General features: G+C 51.7%; 1 protein-coding gene across 1 annotated transcript in view; it reads left to right on the top strand.

Moving 5' to 3' along the window:
* The window catches only part of CACNG2 (calcium voltage-gated channel auxiliary subunit gamma 2), an 89095-nt gene extending 68028 nt beyond the window's left edge, over positions 1-21067 (top strand). The window contains exons 3-5 of the mRNA XM_045187123.2: positions 6279-6362; positions 19316-19456; positions 20512-21067. Coding sequence (XP_045043058.1) covers positions 6279-6362; positions 19316-19456; positions 20512-21047 — 761 coding nt within the window. The 3' untranslated portion in view covers positions 21048-21067. The remainder of the gene's footprint in view (positions 1-6278; positions 6363-19315; positions 19457-20511) is intronic.
* The last annotated feature ends 834 nt before the right edge of the window (positions 21068-21901 follow it).

Genomic DNA, 21901 nt, shown 5'->3' with positions numbered 1-21901 from the left:
TTTCCACCAGCTGCCCCCTCACACGGGACGGCCTTCACCCAGCGATGTGCTGGTGAAGGTGTAGCAGCTGGCTCTCTGGGCAGTGAAGGGGACCTCAAGTTGTACAAGTTGCCTGTTTCTGTGGTGCAAATAAATACTCCCACTGTGGCCAACTTCAAGCTTGTAATGTAAGTTAGGAAAAGACACCAGTAGTCGGCTCCCACAAGCTGGGGCCAGCCAGCTCCAGCACTCTGCTACCTCAGCTTCCTTGCTACCCCAACTCTGACCTGGGGAACTTTCTCTGACCCCCAAGACAGTCTGTTCCTCCTATGTGCCCAGCACTTCCCTGACTTTGCTCCTACTGGTTCCTCTTCCTAGAATCCCTTCTCACCCTCCACCACTTCCTTGTCACACCCCAACACACACACTCACACACAGACCGCTGGCTAACTCCTTCTCCACCGTCTGTAGCAGCTCAGCTGCCACCTCCTCAGGAGGCCTGTGTCAGCGCTCACACACACAGACACCTACTGTGTGCACCCAGACAGGCTCTGCTCTGTCACAACACGTGTCCTGCTACACCACAGCTTCTGCTTTCTGTCCCCCTCATAGACTGCAAGTTCTGTGGGGACCAAAAGTATATTTTCTCCTGAATTCAGCAGGTTGCACAGAGAGCAAAGCATACAGTCGGCACTCCATAAATGTTAGCTGGACAACTCTGCTCCCATAAGACTTATATATCCCTCAATTACAGTATGTGAGACATTACATCATAGAAATTCACATTGCATTCCGTGCCTTCTGTCTTTCCCCCAGATTGTGTTCCTGAAGGGCAGGGGTAACTCTCGGCTGGCATCAGGAAAACAAGAGAAAAATACTCTTTTTTTTTTTAAAAGAAAGAAGGGCATCGATTTTTTGTTCTTCTACTTATTGGTGCATTCATTTGTTGATTCTCGTATGTGCCCTGCCGGGGGATCAAACCCACAACCTTGGCATATTGGGACAACACTCTAACCAACTGATCCCCCCCACCCCGGCCAGGATGAGATGCCACCACTCTTCACTGGCTGTAGTGATGTCTGTTGACATGGAGGTACTACCAAATTTAAATTCCACCAAAGTTGAGGGAGTACGCTGGCACCACCTTCCTCTCACGAGCTTCATCACCATAGTAGGCAGACTGAGTCTAGGACCGCAGAGCTCAAAGTGCTCCTGGATCCCTTATACTTCCAGCCAACGCCCACAGCCTCATTGCCACGGTCAAGTCAGCCTCAGACACCGCTGAGACCAACCCCGTTTTGGCCTGGGACCCAGGTTACCTTGGTCACTCCTCTCTACCAATCATTTGTCCTTCAGAGCTCCGCCCATCCCCTAATCTGCCCCAATCTCCAACCTCCCTGAGCCCCCAAGTCCTTGCCCTGGGCTCTCTGGAATTTTATCCCAATGTCAGCAAAACCCCCCACATTCTCAACTTCCCTTCTTGCTCTGGCAGAAGCCTGGCTCTCTCCCCTGAGATCCCTTACATGGGGGGTTTTCATGGCCCACACCCCTGGGCCTAAACGTGGTAGAGCCCTCCTTGCTCCTCACTGCTGTTTCTAGACCATTGCTCAGTCTCTTCTCCAAACCCCCTGCCTCTCTGAAAATCATCCCGCTTTCCTCTACCCAACATCCTATGCTGCCTGTCATTCACTCCCAGGCACACCTCGTTCTTCGAGGAGTTAGCACTGCCCTGCCTCGTGCCCCTGCCTCAGCCGGCAGATACTAGTCCTGCCTTGCTGGTCGCTGGTCAGTGGTTACATATGGAAATCCTACCTCTCACACAAATCACCCTCTGTAAGTCCCAGGGAAGAGAGCTGGGAAGCGGTGGCTCCTGGGCTTGACAAGTGGAGGGGGGAGGGTCTGGGACTCAGGCCCCCACTCCTCCCTCCACGCCAAGGATGGGTGGAGAGGTGAGCTCTGTGCCTCAGCCCTGCAGCTCTACACACCACGAGGCTCAGCCCAAGCACACCTGCGCAAAGGTGCTCCAGGGCCCCAGAAGAACGAATCCTTCCTACAGCCCCGAAGGCAGGGACAGGCTGTGCTCACACCATGCAGGCAGAGCACTAGTCTTGAGGTTTCTGCCCCACCTTCACGGCCACCCCACCCCCAACTCTACCACTCCCAACACCATCAAGCCCTGCCTCCGGGGTTGCTGAGGATGGAGGGCTATTTTCCCGGGGAGGTCCTCCGACTGACCAGATGAGGAGAAATTCAGCACTAAAATTCAGTACTCACTGAGACAGAGTGGCTCCTACTGTAGCAGGGAAGGGGCGGAAGCAGCCGGTGGGGTTCCCTGTGTCAAATCCGAACCCAGACAGGGCCGTCATTTAGCTTGTAACAGCCTCATCATCGAAAGACCACACCAATAATTTCTAAAAACGAACCAATAATTTGGGGCTCATTAGAATAATTTGATGAATCATCTGCACTTCAACTTTTAACTTAGTAAGCAGTTTCATAATACACATTTGATGTATAGAGAAAATAAAAATGAACTTTAGTTTTGTCTTATATACTAATTTTGGTGACCTTTCCAGTTGCTAAATACTATGACTGTCATCCCTACCTCCTTGCCACCTGCGCCACCCAGTTCATGAGTTTACACTTGACCCCGAGATTACCAGTAACCACAATTCAGTCTTTTGCATCTACTCTTGGACTCCCGTGCCCTCTGTTCATCTAACTCCTGTGAGCCCCCGACTCTAATAATTCTCTGACCCCACCCTAGGTTTCTCACGCACTGACGCTCTGTCACTGACCAATTCACCCAGCTTGGGGTCTGTCAGTTTGCATAACCACTCCCTCGCCTTCTTGCTCTCCTCTCAGACCCCCATCCTGGTCAAAGGCAACCCTCCAGACAGATAAACCGCAGCAACACACTAAATGTTCCCTGAGAAAAACCAAGAATCTCAAGAGGGACCTTGAAGCCACCAATATGCATACTTCATGTCTCAAGTCTGGTCCATTCTCTCTCCCTCTGTTGTGGAGAAAAATTTGACTCCCTTACTCCTTCCTTGAATATCCAACCCCACCTCCCACTCCTCATTCTCAGTTGATGGCCCTTCTTCCCATTTCATCAAGAAAATAGAAAAAGCAGAAGAGTAGTGTCACAGGCTCCCACCATGTCTACCCACAGGCGTCCCCTGCCCTCCTGGTGCAGTGAATGTACCATCATCCCCCCATCAAAGGTCACTCTTGCACTGGTGTCCTGGACCTCATCCCCCCTCACGTTGCTCCCACATCGCATCGTTCCCTCCTTTCTCTGGGTCAATTTCCTTCTACTGGTACATGCCACCAGCATCACTCATGCCTTAACATCTCCCCTGCCAACACAGAGTAGCCAGCAAGGTGGTAGACATCCCATAGCACAATGCAGGGCAGCAGAGGGAGGTAGAAAGAAGGAGACAACCCAAGATGTGGCAGGGGCTCAGACAGCCGGACCAGCATGTGCAGACGTCCTGTGGTAGGAAGGAGAATGCTGGAAGGAAGGCCTGGATGGCATGTGCACAGAGAGGGAGGTGGGTGGGAGGTGAGGCCAGACAGAGGCTGGGTCAGGCCCTCTTAAAGATATTGAATTTTTCCCTAAGATCATGGGGAAGCTGGTGAGTGTTTTAAGGTGGAGGTGGCTTGATCAGATTGGCATGTTCAAAGGATCACTATGATAATTCTGCAGAGGGGGATAAGAGTGGTGCAAAATGACCAGCAGAGAAGCAAGAACAGTGGCCTGGAGGTGGGTGGTGCTGTCGATGAAGACAAATTGGTGGGTTTGAGGGGCACTGAGAAGCTAATACAGTGGGATGTCATGATGGATGGGACCCATGCTGAGGAGACATGGGTGACAATGACTAGGCTCAGACTTGCACAGGGGAGCCATGGAGAGGCATGTGCTGTGCTAGTTGCTGCCTCTGGAAGACTAGTCTTGAGGGAAAGGTTGTGAGTTCCGGTGTGGACCTGCAGAGTGCAGGGTGCCTTTCAGATATCCACCATGCAATGTCAAATAGGCATTTGATCACCAGGCCTAGGCCTCACAGGAGAGGTCTGATTCTTTTGCACAGCCTCTCAACAAGCATCTCTTCATTCTTCTGTGCTAGGCACCCACGCTAGGAGCCAATGGTCAGTCCAAGGATGGCTGAAGCACAGGCTTGAGCAGACGGGCAGCCAGGCCGCATGCAGAGCAGGTGCTGGCATGCAGCACTGAGAAGAGGGATGTGGAGGCTCTGCCTATGAGCCCTTGGTTCAGGGCTGAGCACTGTCCCCGATTGGTCAGGAGACTTGGGGCACATCAGAACTGCTCCCCTCACCTCACCTCCTGCGGGCTCCTTATAAAGATGCCTGGCATAGAGTTGGTACTGACCAAATATTCATCAGAGCGAATTGAGAGAAAGTGAAAGTGCTTTGCAAAGAGCTTCCAAACACACTAAGTTGTAATTTTAACAATAGGGAAGATATTATATCCTCTTAACAGCCAGTATGAAGACACTTCTAGGGCAAGGGGGTGTGTGAAGCTACTAGGGGGAGGATGCAGTCTCCTGTTAATGGACCAGGATGCAACAAGGGCAAAGGGGAGAGGTGCTTGGGACTCCAAAGAAGTGGGGACACAGCAAGGTCAGGGAGAGGGGGAGCAAGAAAAGGGATTGCCCAAAACACCCTATAGGAGCATTTTGGTGAAACACTGTGCCCTTGGGACCCTACAAAGCTTCCATGAAGTAACCAGAAGTCCTGATATGTTCTGGGGAATGTCTCTTGCAGAAGTTGGGAAAGAGGCTGAATTTGGTACAGAGACAGTGGATGGGAGGTGAGAGGGGGTCAACCATCTTTTCTGTAACATGTACCATATAATAATAGCTAGAAACACCTAAATTACTTATCTTCATGTAATTTTCTTCATGTGCCCTATATATGCAGGTGTATATAATATATACAGTTTTGTGTTATAATGCTTTAAAATTCCTACTTTCTATAGTACATAATAAAACCATCTCTATGGGCTACATGGCTCAGAATTCTATAGGAAAATAAACTGCTAACATGCACTGAGGACTGTATTAATTAGGTTATATTAGCTACTGTCACAGAAAAATCCCAAGCGTCAGCGGCTGAATATAGTCAAGCCCATCTCTCTCTCACGGCAGTGCCCTCAGGCACGCTCACGAGTGTGCCAGGCCCAGCTCTGAGCACTTTATGTATGTCAGCTCATTTAGTCCCCACGACAACCTGCAAAGCGTAACCCCCACCACCTCTACTTCCAGGTGAGGAAACTGAGGCACGCAGGGAGGCTTGAAGCTCCTGAGCCTGCCTGTCACTCGCTGCACTGCTCACCCAGCACGGGTCCCACGATCCATTCATTCAGGGAAAGTCAGCCGACATTTGTTACACCTCTGCTGGTGCTGGGGACACAAAGGTCCCTGGTGTCCTGAAGTGGACATGGCTCTGAATTCGATCCTGCACGTCTGTGTTTATGGAGGCCGCACTGCACTGTTCACTTGTTCGCTTAGTGGCCTGGTGGGGCCACTGTGGCACCGGGCTGGGGTTTTCACCTGAGCGGGTTCCCACCTGCTCACTGAGCAAATACTTCAGAGTCAAAAGCCCTGATTCCGTCACTTCCTGGCACGAGTCCTTATCCAGTCATTTAGCCTCCCTGAGCCTCGGTTTCTTCATCTGTAAAATGGAGAAACGACCCCTCACAGGCCTCTGGTAGAGCCAGATCGAGTCTAGTCCAAGAGCTTGGCAGAGGGCCCAGCCCCAGTGGGGACTCCCCCCCAGATTTCAGGGCCGCTGGGGGCTGGGGGCCGCGAATCCCACTGCAGAGGGGAGGGTGCTTTGTGAGCTTGTCTGAAGCGCTGTGGGAATGATTGTCAGCACCAGTCTGTGGTCTGCCTTCTTCGGAAAGCTGCTTTCTCTCATGCAAACTGTGGAAGGACTCCTAACTGAGCTGAGGCACAGAGATGGCCACACTCCCCAGGTTCATGGTTCATCAGCCTCGGGCCTCGGTCTAGCCTTGGTGGCAGGCCCCAGCTCAGAAGCCTCTGTGCAGGAGTGAAAGGCTGGGTTTTGGAGTCTCCCTTCAGCACTGTGGGGGAGGGGGTGTGTTTGACTCACCAGGAGGATGTGCAAACAGACAAAGCAAGACCTTCCTTCAAGGGGGAGGAAGGGGCTGAGCCAGCTTCAGGAGAGTGAGAAGTCAGGAAGATGCTGACCGGTGGGCACTGAACCCCAGAAACTATGACGTCTCATGTATCCTTTCTCCCCTTGTTTTCCAGGGAACTTCAAAGGTCTCTGCAAGCAGATCGATCACTTCCCAGAGGATGCAGATTATGAAGCTGACACAGCAGAATACTTCCTCCGTGAGTGCATAGTTTCTTATCTCCTTCCTGGGGATGGTCCTGCCCACCAGCCTTCAGAGCAGCAAACCCCAGGACTCTCTAGAGACCCCTGTCTCAGCAGAGGGCAGGCAAAAAGCTGAGCCTCCGTCCTTTCCTCCTGTCTGGGGGCCAAACCTTCATGCGTGCTGTGCCCTCTGCCTGCAACACCTTCCCATCCTTTGTCTGGCAAACTCCTACTTATCCTCCAGGTCTCAGCTGAAACATCACCTCTTCCAGGAAGTCCTCCATGCCCCTGAACAGATTCCCAGAGCACAGCATTTTCATCGTGCTGTGGGATCCTTGTCTCCCTCACAGTTTCACCAATGCTGCCAGGCCAAGGGCTCTCCCTATCTTGGATGCATTGTATTTTCAGCTCAGTGCCCCCAGTAAATATGTCTTGAATAACTGAATTAAGAAACTCATCAGGCAGTGCCAAATTAGAACTTCTACTGAAACAATAAATGAGATTTTTTCCTTCCCCCACAAGTCAAGTCTAAGATAAATCCTGATGTAATAGCTGCTATCTTAAACCCACTTGAGACATATTATCAAGAGAAAGCATTTGAGTCCCAAAGAAAACGTCTCAAGAATTGGCAAAAACTAACATGATGAAATGTTCCCTGAGAAAAGGATTTCCAAGAGAGGGGCTGAGGGTCCTTGACACCTGGGACAGCAAAGCCGCCCCCAGCAGAAGTGGTTGCGGGCTCTGCTCCAGGCTCTCAGACACACTCTTCTGCGGAGATCTGCGCTCTGCGCCTCCCCTCCCCGCCGGCAGAGTGGCTAGCATTACCCTCAGATCACTTCTATGAAAAATGTAGGAGGCATTTTATTCTATGGATCACTCGTCTCTTTCAATAATTACTCTTCACATCAAACCCAATTTCAGGTCAGCCTGAAAAGCCCATAAAGCATGAGGTCAGCCAGGCAACTGGGAAGAGAAAGGAAGGGAACATGATGCAATTTATAGATTTCTTTTTAAAGGGGAGAAAATATCTTACGATGCTCATCTTTTTTTTTTTAAATCAATTCTTGCAATATGCTGCTCTTAAATGGAATTCCTAAAGGGCCGTTTGGTTGCGTTCCCTGTTAGCATGTCTGGGGCTCCCGAAGGAGTTTGGCAGTGGTGTGAAGGCAGAATGAGCACCTTCTGGATGCTAGACCCTGTGCTCAGAGCTGAGAACGAATGAGACACAGGCCATGGCCCCAGGGAGACCACGTGGTGCAGAGCCTGGTGGAGAGGACCCACAGGGAAACAGCTGGACTGGGAGACCTGCAAGGCTGAGGTGCAGCCTGAACATCGGGGTGGAAGGGGGCACAGAGCTGAGCCCCACACCCAGAGCCACACTGGTGGAGCACAGCACCTGCGTAGTCTTTGTCAGCTCGATGCTGAGCGCTTGCGGCAGGAAATGTCTCATTCTTCGCTGTGCCTAGAACAGCTCCTGGAATACAGGAGATGCTCCATCAGTGCTGTTTGTTACGTGAAGAAAACATAGAGGCCTCTTCAGTGACTGTTCCTACTATTTTGTGCCTCCATTTCCTTATTCTTAAAGAGAGAAGAGCTTAAGAGCATTTGGTTCATTTTGGTATCCCTGGACAAGAACTTGAATGTGTATTAGCAGTGCAGGAGGGTCCAAGGGTCTGAGTGGACTTAATCCAACAACGTTTTTTAGCATCTCTAATTGGAGGTCAGCAACCTTTTCCTGTAAAAGGACAAACAGTAAATATTTTAGGCTTTGCAGGCTGTACAATCTGTCCCAGCTACCCTGTAGCACAAAAGTGACACAGACAATAACGAAAGCCAATTAGTGTGGCTGTGCTCCAATGAAACTTTATTTACAAAAACAGGCAGCAGGCCACATTTAGCGTAGTTTGCTGGCCCCAATCTAGAATGTGCTAATCTTGGGCTAGACAATAAAAGCAATTTTTTAAAGCTGGAAGATGTGAGTTCCTGTCATTCTCTATTAACTCTAACCTGGTAGGCTAGAGAAGCTAGAAGACAAGGCTCATTCTTGAAGGATCCCCTGCCCCACAAGGTGGGCAGAGCTGGGGCCCAGGGAGGTTTACAGGGCTTCTCCGGAGGTGGGCAGGGCTGCATCAGAGTGGATGGAGCCCGAGTCTGCTATCTGTAGGATGCTTCTGCCACATGGCAGGCCGTGAGAGACAGGGAAGCAGCCCCTGTCCCTAAGCGCTCGCTGTCTGGAGACAGACCCATGAATATAAGGTGTATGCCATGACACAGGCTAGCAGGAAGTGTGTGGTGCAAGGGAGCATGGCTCCTCACCCAGCATGGAGGAGGTCATTCCAGAAGGGGTCCCTAGAGCAGGCAGCACCAAAGCTGAGACTTGGACTCTAGAAGCACTCACTCATTCATTCATTCATTCACTCATTCACTCATGACCCAATCACTAAGTACTCACTATGCTGGGGCACTGTTGTTGGTATGGGGGATCCAGAGAAAGTCGGGGCCTCCAGAAAGGTCACATTTCAGTGGAAGAAACAAGCAAATATCAAGCGCACAAACACCCCCTGGATAGTTTCAGAGCACTGTGAAGGGATAGGTGAAGGGTAGATAGGTGGTTAGGGCAGCTTCTCTAAATGAAGAAGGAGCTAAGAGTAGTTTGGGGAAGCAGGTACCTGCAGAGGGAATGGCAAGAGCAAAGGCCTTGTTAAGGCAGGAAGAAGGCAGTATGTTTGCAGATCAGAGCCCAGGGCATGAATGGAGGGTATGAATAGCGGGTGTCCATGAGCAGAGGAGCCCAGTCCTCTTGGGAAGAAAGTGGACTTCACTCCATGATGGGAACCATGAGCAGGGGCACTGATGTGGAAGGTCAATTCTGGCTGCTGCAGCGGAGGCAGGGGACCATAAAAGGACAACAGTGAAGGCCGAGAGGCCAGATCCCAGGGGGCAACGGCTGTGGGGCCAGCTGTAACTGTGGTGGTGAGAAGTGAGGTGCTGTTTGAGACGCAGAGATGGCAAGACTAGGGGTGGCCAGATCATTGAGGGTGGGCAGTGGGACAGGACACTGCTGAGTTTCCAGAGGACAGTAGAGGACTGTGAGGAGAGACAGGGGTCTCAGAGATGGAGGATCCAGGGAGGTGGAAAGGGGCTCGGCAAAGAGAGACACCAAAGCCCTGTGTGCTGAGACCAAGCATCTCTGGCTCTGACGATTCACACTTAGCCTGCCTCAGACTCCGGGGCACAGGGCACAAGCAGAGTGGGCTCCAGAAAGGAGGCCGGAGCTCCTGCTGTTATCAGAGTCAGGGAGCACAGCCCACCAGACTCTGCTCTCCTCGAGGGCAGGATCTGTTCTGAGCCGTCTCTGACTCCCAGGGCCAGCAGGGGGCCTGACACAGGGCCACACACCTGAAGCAGATGGAGGACCGAGTGTGTGTTGGCTGTGGGCTACAGGCTTTGCCGGGCAGAGCCATAGCCTCCAAGAGCTCTCTGAGTGGCTTTTCCTTGGGCCTTAGCTGCCCAGGGGTGCAGCTCCTTCTTGGTATCCAACAGACCTGAGTTCAAGTGACAGCTCAGCCCCTGCTCTGCCTTGTGCTTTCACCTCCAAGGACCTAGTCTCCCCATTTGTAAAAATTGGAAATTGCCCACCAAATAGTAGCATTATGAGAACAAAGGAGATGCAGTTGGTCAAGGGTCTGAAATACCTACTTTTCCTTGCTCCTGCCCCAGGCCCCCTCTCTTCCCCTACTTCTGTGTATGATATCAAGTCTGAAAGACCACTTAGAAGCAGATTTTATACACACACACACACACACACACGTATCTCCCTGGAGATTCCCATGCATTCATTCATTCAACTGACACATAATTTTGGGGCCCAAACTATGTGCCAGGCACTGTTCTAGGTACTGAAGATTAAACAGTGAACAAAACAGACCAAATCTGTGCTCTAATGAAAGGACTTCATGGTTTAGAGGCCAGGAAGACAAGGAGGCTGAGGAGGGGTGGCCAGTGAGGAGGCCTGGTAAGTGCTGCCATCCTTGATCCGGCAGCTGGAGTGAGGATCTAGAGAGGAAGGGGAGAGACTTCTGGCTGGCTTGGCTGGATGGGAGTGCAGAGCTCATCTCCTGGGGGGCAAAGAAGGTGGGGCTCACTGGTTCTCAAGCCAGCAGGGTGAGCTTTGAGCTTTTTCAGCACCTCTTGAAGGGCCTGGGAGAAGGAAGGTGCCCAGTTAACACGTGACAGGATGGGTGAATGAATGAATGAATGTTCTTATTCCCCAAACCCAATAAATATCTGAGGAGTTTCACAGCTTCTCTGGACACTGAGTCCAGGGGCTCCCTAGTGTCAGGGAAGAACAGCTCTCACTGGCCCTGGTTACCACCCTGGACCTCCCAACATCTGGGCCTGCAAAGCTGTGGCTAGCATGTAAGCTTCAGTACTGCCAGCTTACCCAGGAACCAGTGGTGACCAGAACTGTTTTTCCCAACCAGCCCTGTGGGGCCATCGGATGTGTCTGCTGTGGCGCCTCCCTAACCATCCCTCCTTACCAAAGCTGAAGGAGCGTGGTGAAGAATGGAGGCGGTGGTGACTGGGGTGTGACTTCCTATGACTGTTGATGTGTCTGTCTGTATTTATGCATGAGGACAATAGTCTGTGCTATGTTCTGTGTCCTTCTCTATCTGCATGTCCGTGAGTCTGAGTGTCTGTCTGTCTGGATGTGTAAGTGCCTATGTGTTTGCACATATGTGCATGCGGGTTCCTGCAAGGTACATGTTTGTGTTTGTGAGTGTGTGTTGTGTCCAGGAAATGGGAGTGGCATTTCCCAGCTGTCCCAATGTGACTTAAAGCAGGGGAAGAAGATCAGAGGAAACGCGTTTCCTTCCAGTCGTGCATTAAGCAGCTACTGTATGCCAGACCCCCAAATCCACTGTTTTGAGGCCACTTGTAGCTCAGGACTGCAGGGTGGGATCAGGGTCTCCAGGGGGGAGAGCCTGGAGATGGAGGTCACGGGCCAAGGGTCAGCTGCTGTCCCTGACACCCTATGTCCAGGGGGAGTGGAGGGGATGACACCCAGAGGTCACATGTGCATACACACACACTCAACAGAGTTTACTCTTTCCAGAGCCAGAAGTGAACAGAAGGGGAAGAGAGGGAGGGCTCTGGGCAGGGCCTGTCCCTCCCCACCAAGAGAGGTCTCTTCTGATTACACTTGAACTAGGAGCTGACACCTTCCCAGAGATTTACTGGCCACCCAAGTCATTGGCCACCCAAGCAAGAGAAAAGTTCCCGGGGCAGCTCTAGACCAGGAACAAAACCCGTAAGGAAGGGGAGATGCAGAGCAGCCAAGGCAGGGGGGACTGGCATCAGTCCTCAGATTTCTTGCAGTGGGGACGATGGTCATTGGCACCTTCCTAGGGTTGTAATGAGTCTTAAGTGAGTCAGTATAAGGAAGCTTCACACCAGCCTGGATCAGAGTAGGCATCAGCCCTCAGTAGGCATCAGCCCTTACCTTTGCATATATTATACAGCAGAGAGTCCAAGGGGTATAGACTGAGCAGGGAAGGGCGAGGAAGTGCCAAGAAGAGGGCTCCAGGTTTCAAGGGGCTGATCAGAGAGGTGCTCACCAGGAAGGAGACCTAAAGCAGGGGAGGGAGCGTGTCTGGTCCTACAGGTATGAAGAACATTCCAGTCAGAGGGAACAGCCAGTACGGTGTCTGAGGCTGGCTGGCTCGGGGACAGCCAGGAGGCCACGTGGTTAGGCAGAAGGCGTGAGCAGGCAGGTGGGAGGCCAGGATTTGTATGCCTCAGTTTTACTCTGAGATGGGGCCGTGGGAAGTTTCTGAGCAAGGGGAGGGGAGGACTAACGTCCATGCTATCGGCGTCACTCTGCTTCTGCTGGAGGACTGACTGTGGCATCTGAGCAGGAGCAGGGAGACCAGAAGGAGATGATGGCCATAACCAGCTAGAAATGCAGGTGGGGGGACCTGGGCAGGAGTTGGGAAGGGGATTGAGAAGGGGTCTGATTCTGGGTATATTTGAAGGTAGAGCATTTGCTGACAGCCTGGGTGGGGAGAGGTGAGAGCAGGAGAGGACTCCTGGCTGGGACGCTGTGAGCAGCACCGCCCTTCTTTGGGGCCAGGAATGCCGCAGGAGGCTGGGCTGCCCAGAGGTGACCACTGTGTTTTCCAACCTGCACGTTGTAACTTCTGTTGTGGACTCTTCTCCCTTCCCCTGGACCCTGAACCACTATCCTCTGAGCAGCTGCAGATATAGAACTCTCCCTACCCTTCACCCAGCCCAGCAGAAGACCTGCCCTGGGTCAGGCCCAGGAGATGTTTGCTAAATGAATAAATGAGGACCCACCCTCCCTAGGGCCCCCTGGCATGTTCACCCTCTTCCCAGGATGAGGACAGAGGTGGATGCTGGGTCTCAAGCCGAGCTGAAGCCACCCTTCCCAGCCTCAGAGAACACCCCCCTCCCCACTCCTCCCTCTCCATCCCCTTCTCCCATTCCTACCAGGCACTGAGAGGTTTCCTGTACCAAATGTGGGAGGTGTGGGGAATACCAGGTGCCAAGGGCTGAGCTTGGGATTTACAGTGAAAAGACCAGATTTCAAAGTGAGGTCTGCTCTCACTTCAGTGGGCAAGTTACACAACTTCTCTGAACCTGGGTGAATACCAGTCCCCTGGAGGACTCTGAAGATGCCATGAGACAAGGGCTAGGGTGGTGCTTTATTAGGGCTCCCCAGCTGCTCCGGGGAACACATGGGAGAAGTCCATCAACCCTCCTTCAAGTTAGAGTTCAGAAGCACAGCAATATATCCTCCCAGCTCCTGAAATTCTGGAGCTATACACACAGCCCCGTCTTCCCATTTTACAGAGGCCCGGAGAAGTACAAGGACTTACCCCAGCCCAGTATACTTTTTAGGATGCCACCTGCCTCCCAGAACATTATGCAGGGCCAAGTGCGCCTGTCCACTGTCCAAGCCCTGCAGCCCGTTCTAGCAAAATTGTTTTGAGAGACATTCCCACCAGAGGTCATCATGGTCAGCATGGCTAAAACAGCTGTGACCCAGCCTTGCATTTAGGAAACCTCGGACACTGTACTGGTGCCCCTCACACCCATGCAACCAGAGCTGGCACTTACAAAATGGCCTGCCCTTCTCCAGCTCCGCACACGCCGGCAGTTTCTATTCCATCCTGGCTCATTCATTTAAGTGCTGGCTGCAGCCACCATGCTGACTTCATGAGCTAATCATGAGTCACAACCTACACTTTAACCAACACCAACCCAGGCAACCACAGGCCTGGGAGAAACAGCAACAATATGCTCCGCTGTGGGGAGAAGAGACATTTCCCGGTGCTCTCGGGTACCAGGCACTGTTCTAATTGCTTGAAATGTGTTTGGTTGGGACTCCTCACTGAAGCCCTCTAGGCTGGGTGTCTGACCCTCTCCCTACGGTACCAGAGGAAACTGAGGCTCTGGGGGCAGGCAACACAGCGAGTGAGATGCTCCAGGCAGCCTCTCTCCTGAGCTCCTGCAGCTGGTCCCTAACCCCAGAGACAACAGGAACTGGGAATGCACCCAGGACCTGCACACATGGCACTCCCGAAGGATGCTCACTGGGCTTCCACATTCCTTCCACATGTCATCATATCTAGCAAACGTTTGTTGGACACCCGACTGTGTCTGGGCCAGGTCTGACACCTTTACATATTATCTTCATTCATCTGCACAACCCCCTAAGAGAAAGGTACTGTTGGTATCCCAGTCACACAGATGAGAAAGGCCATGGAGACAGTGGGAAGGCCAGGGTGGGACCCCAAGCAGCCCGCACCTGGAGCCCAAACACCCACAGTCTTCTTTTTCCTCCTCCACTTTCTCTGAGGTCTCTCTCCTCCCTCCGGCCACACCTTCTCTCTCTCCCTCCCCTCCTCTCCTTCTTCCTTCTTTTCTCTCCTTCTCTCTCATCTCTCCCACACACTCTCACATCCACATCCACACACTCTCACACACTTACTCTAACATTCGCATACTCTCAGTCACATACACATTCTCACACACTATCACATACACATTCTCCTGCTCTCACACACACACTCATACACTCTCACTCACATACACATTCTCACACACACACTCACACATTCTCACACACTCTAACACTCTCACACTCGCATACTCTCAGTCACATATACATTCTCGCACACTCTCACACACTCTCAAACACACACACTCTCAGTCACATACACATTCTCATAATTGCACACTCACACACACCCTCACACATGTACACTCACAAACACATTTTCTGCAGCCCATCCCCCTTCACAGTCACTGTCTACTCCCCCCATGGAGCAGTGGGGAAGGAGGAGAAAGGGAGAGATGCCCAAGAGCCCGGAAGCTCCCCCTAAACCAGTGCATCTCTGATTTGTCCCATTCAAATGGATCAAATCCCAGATGGGATAACAGGCATGAAGAGCTTACCTCTGTGCCCAGAAAGTCAGGAGCCTGCCCTCCCTAACCATGACAATGACGACGATTTGAGTGAAGGCCACAACTGGCCCAGGGAATAGGTGTGACAGAATCCTGGTCTGGCTGAGTTGGGGATACAGGAAGACCACGTAGTCCAACCCCACCAGAGTGCAGACCTGGATCCACAGAAGGGAAAGCACATGCTTGGGTTCCATGGAGGTCAGGCAAAGAGTGGGCACCAGACCGGGGTCTGCCGACCTCCCACCCCCCCACCCCCACAGGGCACCCCTCCTCCTCTGCCTGAGTGAGGAAACCACCTGGCCTTCACGGTCAGGCATCTGCCCCATCCTCCAGCTGTGGCCACCATAAAGAGGGATTTCACGATAGGATTGCCACAGGGCCAGGGCCCACTGCAACACTACAGGGTGAAATGACTTGTGTACGGAATTTTGCCAAAGAGAGGGTTAGCATGGAACTTACAGCTTAGGTGACCCTGTCCAGAAGGTAAGATGTCATTTCCTCCTGGGTACTTATGACATTTTTCATTTCTGTCACCAGCATAGAAAATAATAAATTTCTATAATTTACCAACATTCTACATTTGCAAAGGCTTCCAATAGTCTTCTTCCTATTTAATCACTGTAGCCCTGTAAGATAGACCAACTTTGAATTTCCATCCCTATTTTATAGACGAGGAAGTAGAGGCCCAGGGACACCGTGAGATGTGCCCAAGGTCTTCCCAAGCCCATCAGTAAATACTGTTCCTCCATTGGGATGCCCTTCTGTGCTCAGCTCCATGACCCTCATTTACAGCTTCAGCCCCAACTACACCTGTCCACCAGACCTGCACATCCAACTCCCCTCCACACACGCACACGCTTCACACACACATTCCCAAGCACCTCAAACTCAGCATGTCCCACACCACACCCTCACTCCCTAGGCTTGATCCTCTCAGTCTCACAAGAGGTTTTACCCAGCCAGCCAGCAAATCTGAGACCTAGAAGTTGTCCTCAACACCACTGTCTTCTCCACCCCTATCCACCATTGGCAAGTCTTAATTCACCTCTCCAGCATCCCTCAAACCCAACCACCTCTGCCCATACCCTCTGAACCCACCCTGAGCCAAGCACCATCACCAGTCTTCTCACTTCTACAGTTCCTGTAGCCACCCTTGGCCCCTTCTTAATCCATGTGCTTTTAAAGATGCAAATCAGACTGTGACAGCCCTGCCCACTCTAAGCCCTTTAATGTTTCCCATTGCTCTGGGGATAAAGGTAAACTCTGGAGCATGACCCACAGGTCCTCGGTGACCTAGGGGCCCCCGCATGGCCTTTCCGCAGCCTGCCTCATCTCCCTCTGTGTTCCTCAGCCCTCCACCAGCTCCTCATGACCCAGCTGCATTCAACCCCCTGAGCAAGCCCTGCTTCTTCCAGCCCTAGCTCATGCTGCTTCCTCTCCCTGGAATATTCCCCACACCCTGCCTCTATTCTGCCCAGTTAGCTTCTCCTTCTCCATCAGGGGTCAGCTCCAACAGCACTAACTCTCTGATGCCCACTAGAGCTTGGAAGAGCCTCTGAGAGGCAGGAAGCATAGGGGAGTGCAGGGGTGAGGTGCACAGAGCATAGAGCCAGACTGCCTGGGCTCACAAGCTGAGCCCCTCCCTGTCTTTGCTGGGTGGCCTTGGACAAATGACTGGACCTTTCTGTGCCCCAGTTTTAGCCTGCATATAACAGGGTAAATACAGTACTTCCTAGGGTTGTAATGAGTGCTAACATGTGCAGTGGTTAGAGCAGTCCCAGCACACACTAAGCACCCGAAGAACACTAGCCTGGCACATACCTTTCTTCACGGTGTCACATGAGTAGCTTTCTTTTGTAACACTATCCTGGTTGATAATTATTGATCTGCGTGATTATCTGATGACATATATCTTCTTCATGAGAACGCAGGCTTTATAAAGACACAGACCAGGCCCATTTTTGCATTCCCTCTGTCTTCCATGCCCCACCTGGACCTGGCACAGCGGCTGGCACTCAGCCTGTATTTATTCATTGGACTTCCAGTTGTCAGGAGCAAAGTGTCTCCCCGCTCCAGACCATGTGGCTTTTCCCCGGTACAGTGCATTATACTCTCAGCCAGGGGTGGCCAAACTGCGACCAGCAAGCCAAATCTGGCCCACCAACTGTTTTTACAAACAAAGTTTTATTAGAACACAACCACACTCATTTGTTTACATACTGTCTACAGCTATTTTCATGCTACCATGGCCAAGTTGAGTAGCAGAGAACATATGGCCAGAAATACTTACTATCTGTCCCTTTATAGGAAAAGCTTGCCAACACCTGCTTTAGGTGTGTGTGATCTCCTGGAAGCCAAGGCCCATGGTCATGGGGTGGGTATGAGGGTTAAATGAGTTACCCATGGAAGGCACCTAGAGGAGAACCTGGCACATAAGAAGGGCTCTGTGGGTATTAGTGGGTATTGTGTAGTTCCATATGCTTACTCATAGGTCAATAAATACTTGTTCATGAAACAAATCAGCTATTTTCTGCTTCTTGTGATAGATTTTAGCACTAAGACTATACCAGCCCCAGTGGGAAGTCAGGACAATTTGTAGGGAAATTGTGTCTGGACTGAAGGTGGAGGGACATCAGAAATAATAAAAATTGTATCTTTTACTGTAGTCTTTGTAGAAACAATGCAGATGTTATCCACTTTAATCCTTACAAAGTTTCATGCACCAACAAATCATTTTTTAAGATTGATTATTTATTTATTTATTTATTTTTAGAGAGTGGAGAGGGAGAGATACATCTATTGGTTGCGCTCACATGCCCCCAACGGGGGACCTGGCCCACAACCCAGGCATGTGCCCTGACTGGGAATTGAACCAGCGACCTTTCAGTTCACAGGCCAACCGAATCCACTGAGCCACACCAGCCAGGGTACAAATCTTATTATGAGGATCTTGTTAACATGTACATCCCAACTCAGTAGGTAGGGCCAGACGGGGCCTGAGAACCTGCATTCCCATCCAACTGCCCCGTGATGCCTGTGTCACTGGCACTCAGACCACCCTTTGAGCAGCGGGACTTCCACCACCCCTGTGAGCTGGGGGGCACTCCTGCCCCTCCCGCTCTACGGGATGGGAAACTGAGGTTCAGAGAGGTCAAGACTCTTGCCCAAGGTCACAGAGAGTAAATGACAAAGCCAGGATTTGAACTCAGGTGAGACTAACTGCAAAATCCCCATTCTGGTTCACTAGTTGGACAGCCTTGGGCAAGTTACTCTACCTCTCTGAACTTCAGTTTTCTCACATGTCAATTGGAGCTAAAAAAACACACCCTGAAGGGCTCTTATGAGGATTAAGTTATATAATGTTTGTTAGGTACCCACTCAACACCTGACACAGAGTGGGTGCTTAACAAATATTCTCTCTCCTGGTTCTTCAGTGAGTTCTCACCATCCCTGCATGCTCACGAAGATGGGAACGCAGATAGCTTTGAGCATGCGCATCCAGGCATGCATGTGTGTGCAGGTGTGTGTGGGCATATGGCACCTTATCTTAGAACCGACTCGCAGGGAGAGAACAGCCACTCAGGTCTGAGGAGGGGGCACCACCATCCTTGTCTGGAGGGGAAGGAGTGCTAAGGATACAGAGCAACCCTGCTGCCCCCCACCCCATGCCCTCATCCTCTCACCCACCTAGGGTTCACCCCACGCATGCCCACCTGGATACTCTCAGTCCTCAAATGTTTACTGTGTGCCCTCAAAGACCTGTCTAGGTGCACTGTCAAAATCAACTCAGTTAATCATCATAACAATCTTAGGAGGCAGGCACTATTACCATCCCCATTTTACAAATGAGGAAATTGAGGCACAGAGAATTAAGATAATATACCCAAACTTACAGAGCTAATAAATGCTAAAGCCACACTGAAATCCCAAATCCAGGCCATGTGATTCCCTAACCACTGTAAAGCACTGCCTCTCTATGTCCCCAAAGTACCGCACAGAGCAGAGAAAAGAGCTAAAAACTTCGCCTAAGGATGTCAGTGAAGGCTTCATGGACAAGGGAACTTTGAGTGGGGTTTTGATGGGTGAATAGAAGTTTGCTGAGTGAAAAAGAGAAGGAAAAACATTCTAGTAAAAAAGCTCAGTATGTCAAAGTCAGAAATATGCAATGACATGATATGGGAAGTTTGCTGTGGCTGGTCAAGAGGGAACATAGGCATGAGGCTGGAGCTGGGGAGGCCAAGTCACACAGGGCCCTGTAGGCCTTAAGAGGCACTGGAGTTTGGGCCTGTAGGCAGAGATGAGCCCCTGAAGGGCTGTGAGCTGGAGAGTGGCTTGCTCCCTCTCCCCCCGCCCTGGTATTGCTAAGCAACCTCGACTCTGGTCCTGTGTCCACAAGACCTGTGTGCTGCCCTTTCGTGCCCCCGCATGCCTCAGTCTCACAACCGTGTCCTTTCTCTCCCTGACCCTCCGTGTTCCACAGGGGCCGTGAGGGCCTCGAGCATTTTCCCGATCCTGAGTGTGATTCTGCTTTTCATGGGTGGACTCTGCATCGCAGCCAGCGAGTTCTACAAGACTCGACACAACATCATCCTGAGTGCTGGCATCTTCTTCGTGTCTGCAGGTAATAGCCACTAAGCCAAGCAGGCCAGAGCCCAGGCCCGCCAATGGGGAGACAGCTGAGGTTTGGGTGCTCACTGGCTAGGAGGACCTGGCAGAGAGGGCGAGGGGAGGAGAGGAATCTCTGGGCCTTGCATGAGGTTGTATTGAGGGGAAAGAGACTGTGCAACCCTGAGCGCCCACCCCCACCCACCGAGTCCCCCAGAAACATCCCAGACCCTGTCCCTCAGCCCAGTGGCCTATCTTCCTCCTACGTCTTAGAAAAGGGCCCAGATCCCAGGTCCCTCTCAGGGCACTGGATCTACCCTCACTTGCCCTCTTCCCATACCACCCCACCCAGGTGGAAACAGGCAGGCACCCAGAACCACTTTCTCAGCTCAGTTACATGACAAATCACATGTGCTTCCAAACCCAGAAAAAGAACATGGGCTGCAGCACGAGCCATTAGTAAGAAATGACGAACGTTCAGGCGGTACTCACCAAGCCCTGGACTCCAACAGCACCCACTCGTGCCCATTCACTCCGTGCTCTGCAGGCCCACAGGAGCGAGGCCTGTCGTACCCCTTCCACGGCTCTGGGAATTCGGACCCAGGCTACCTTGCCAAAGGCTTTGAATCCAGGCGGTCTTAACCCCCCACTATACCAGCTTCCAATCCCTGTGCAGCCTCTAGCAAGTTACTTAATCTCTCTGATCCACTTCCTCATCTGCAAACCCCTTGAAAAGCTCTTAGCAGTGAAGGCAGGTGGTAGATGTCCAATAAACAATATATATTATTGTTACTCAATAGTTGTAGAAGGCCTCACTCTTCTCTCCCCTCTTCAGTATCTGTTGCCATTAGTTCTTCCCTTTGTGGCTCTCTCCAAATGCAATGATAAAGTACTGAAGTGATGCTTGCCAACATCCCTATACGCTCACCTATCCACGCACTGTGAAAACAGCAGCTCACCCAACTGTCCCATCCTTGAATCCCGCCCAGTGTCTGGCATTCAGATTGAAAATTAACATCCTTCTCTCTGATTCTGCCCCGTCCACCTCCATGTCCATCCTGTGCCCCACAGGTCTGAGTAACATCATTGGCATCATAGTGTACATATCTGCCAATGCTGGAGACCCCTCCAAGAGTGACTCCAAAAAGAATAGTTACTCGTACGGCTGGTCCTTCTACTTCGGGGCCCTGTCCTTCATCATCGCCGAGATGGTTGGTGTGCTGGCCGTGCACATGTTTATCGACCGGCACAAACAGCTGCGGGCCACAGCCCGCGCCACGGACTACCTCCAGGCCTCTGCCATCACCCGCATCCCCAGCTACCGCTACCGCTACCAGCGCCGCAGCCGCTCTAGCTCCCGCTCCACCGAGCCCTCACACTCCAGGGACGCCTCCCCCGTGGGCCTCAAGGGCTTCAACACCCTGCCGTCCACGGAGATCTCCATGTACACCCTCAGCAGGGACCCCCTGAAGGCCGCCACCACACCCACCGCCACCTACAACTCCGACAGGGATAACAGCTTCCTCCAAGTTCACAACTGTATCCAGAAGGAGAACAAAGACTCTCTCCACTCCAACACAGCCAACCGCCGGACCACCCCCGTATGAAGCCACGGGGGCCCCGCGAGCGCCGCCTGCCGGGTCCCAGGCAGAGCCCAGAGTGGGGGTGCAGCCCGCGGGGTGGGCCGGGGGGGTGGGGGGCGGGTGGGGGAAACAACCATCCACGGGGAAAACCTTCCAAAAGCAAAAAAACAAAAAAAGAGAAAAACATACGTAAATTAAAAAAAAAGAACAAAATATAAGAGGAACAAAGAAGCCAAACAACAGAAAATGTGAAAAACACATAAAAGAGGAAAGGAAAAACAAACTTTAAAAAAAAAAGCAAGAGAGGATAAAAATTAAAAATAGAAAATAAATCTAAAAGAAAATGCATGATTTCCCATGTACCATTATTTTAACATTTAATAAAAACCAATTTAAATGAAAAATAAAAGGGAACCAAGAAACATTAAAGCAAAAAAATGAGAAGGAACAGAAAAAGGAAAGGGGATGTTCTTTGCATTTAATCAGGGCTTTATGTTACTTGTTTGTTTTTTTAAACTCGGGAGAGTTACTTTTCTGTTCCCTTTAACCCCAAGTGGGCTCTGCCTCCCTGGGTGAGTGGGGGGTGGAGACTCAGAGGCCCCGGGGGCCAGGTGAGCCTCTTGGTCACTGCCAGGTCCCTGGAGCCTCTGGGTGGGTGCTCCAGGAATGCTGGGCCAGCTCCTGGCTTGCAAGCCCACTCCACCCAGCATCAATGGGGCAATTATAGGCCTCCAGGTGACCCAAGAGTCCTTGGTCCCTCCTGTCCGAAAGGTGCCTGGAGGGGGGTGCACTTGGGGCTTGCCCAGCCCCCAGGTTCCCAGTCCTTAATGGCCCTTAACCCACTGTGATGACTTCCTAGGCCTTGAGGGAAAGGAAGG

The sequence above is a fragment of the Desmodus rotundus genome, chromosome 3 (assembly GCF_022682495.2).
Source record: "Desmodus rotundus isolate HL8 chromosome 3, HLdesRot8A.1, whole genome shotgun sequence".
Classification (NCBI taxonomy): domain Eukaryota; kingdom Metazoa; phylum Chordata; class Mammalia; order Chiroptera; family Phyllostomidae; genus Desmodus; species Desmodus rotundus.
Note: the sequence above shows the minus strand (reverse complement) of the source record. Positions and strands in the feature narration are given on the sequence as shown.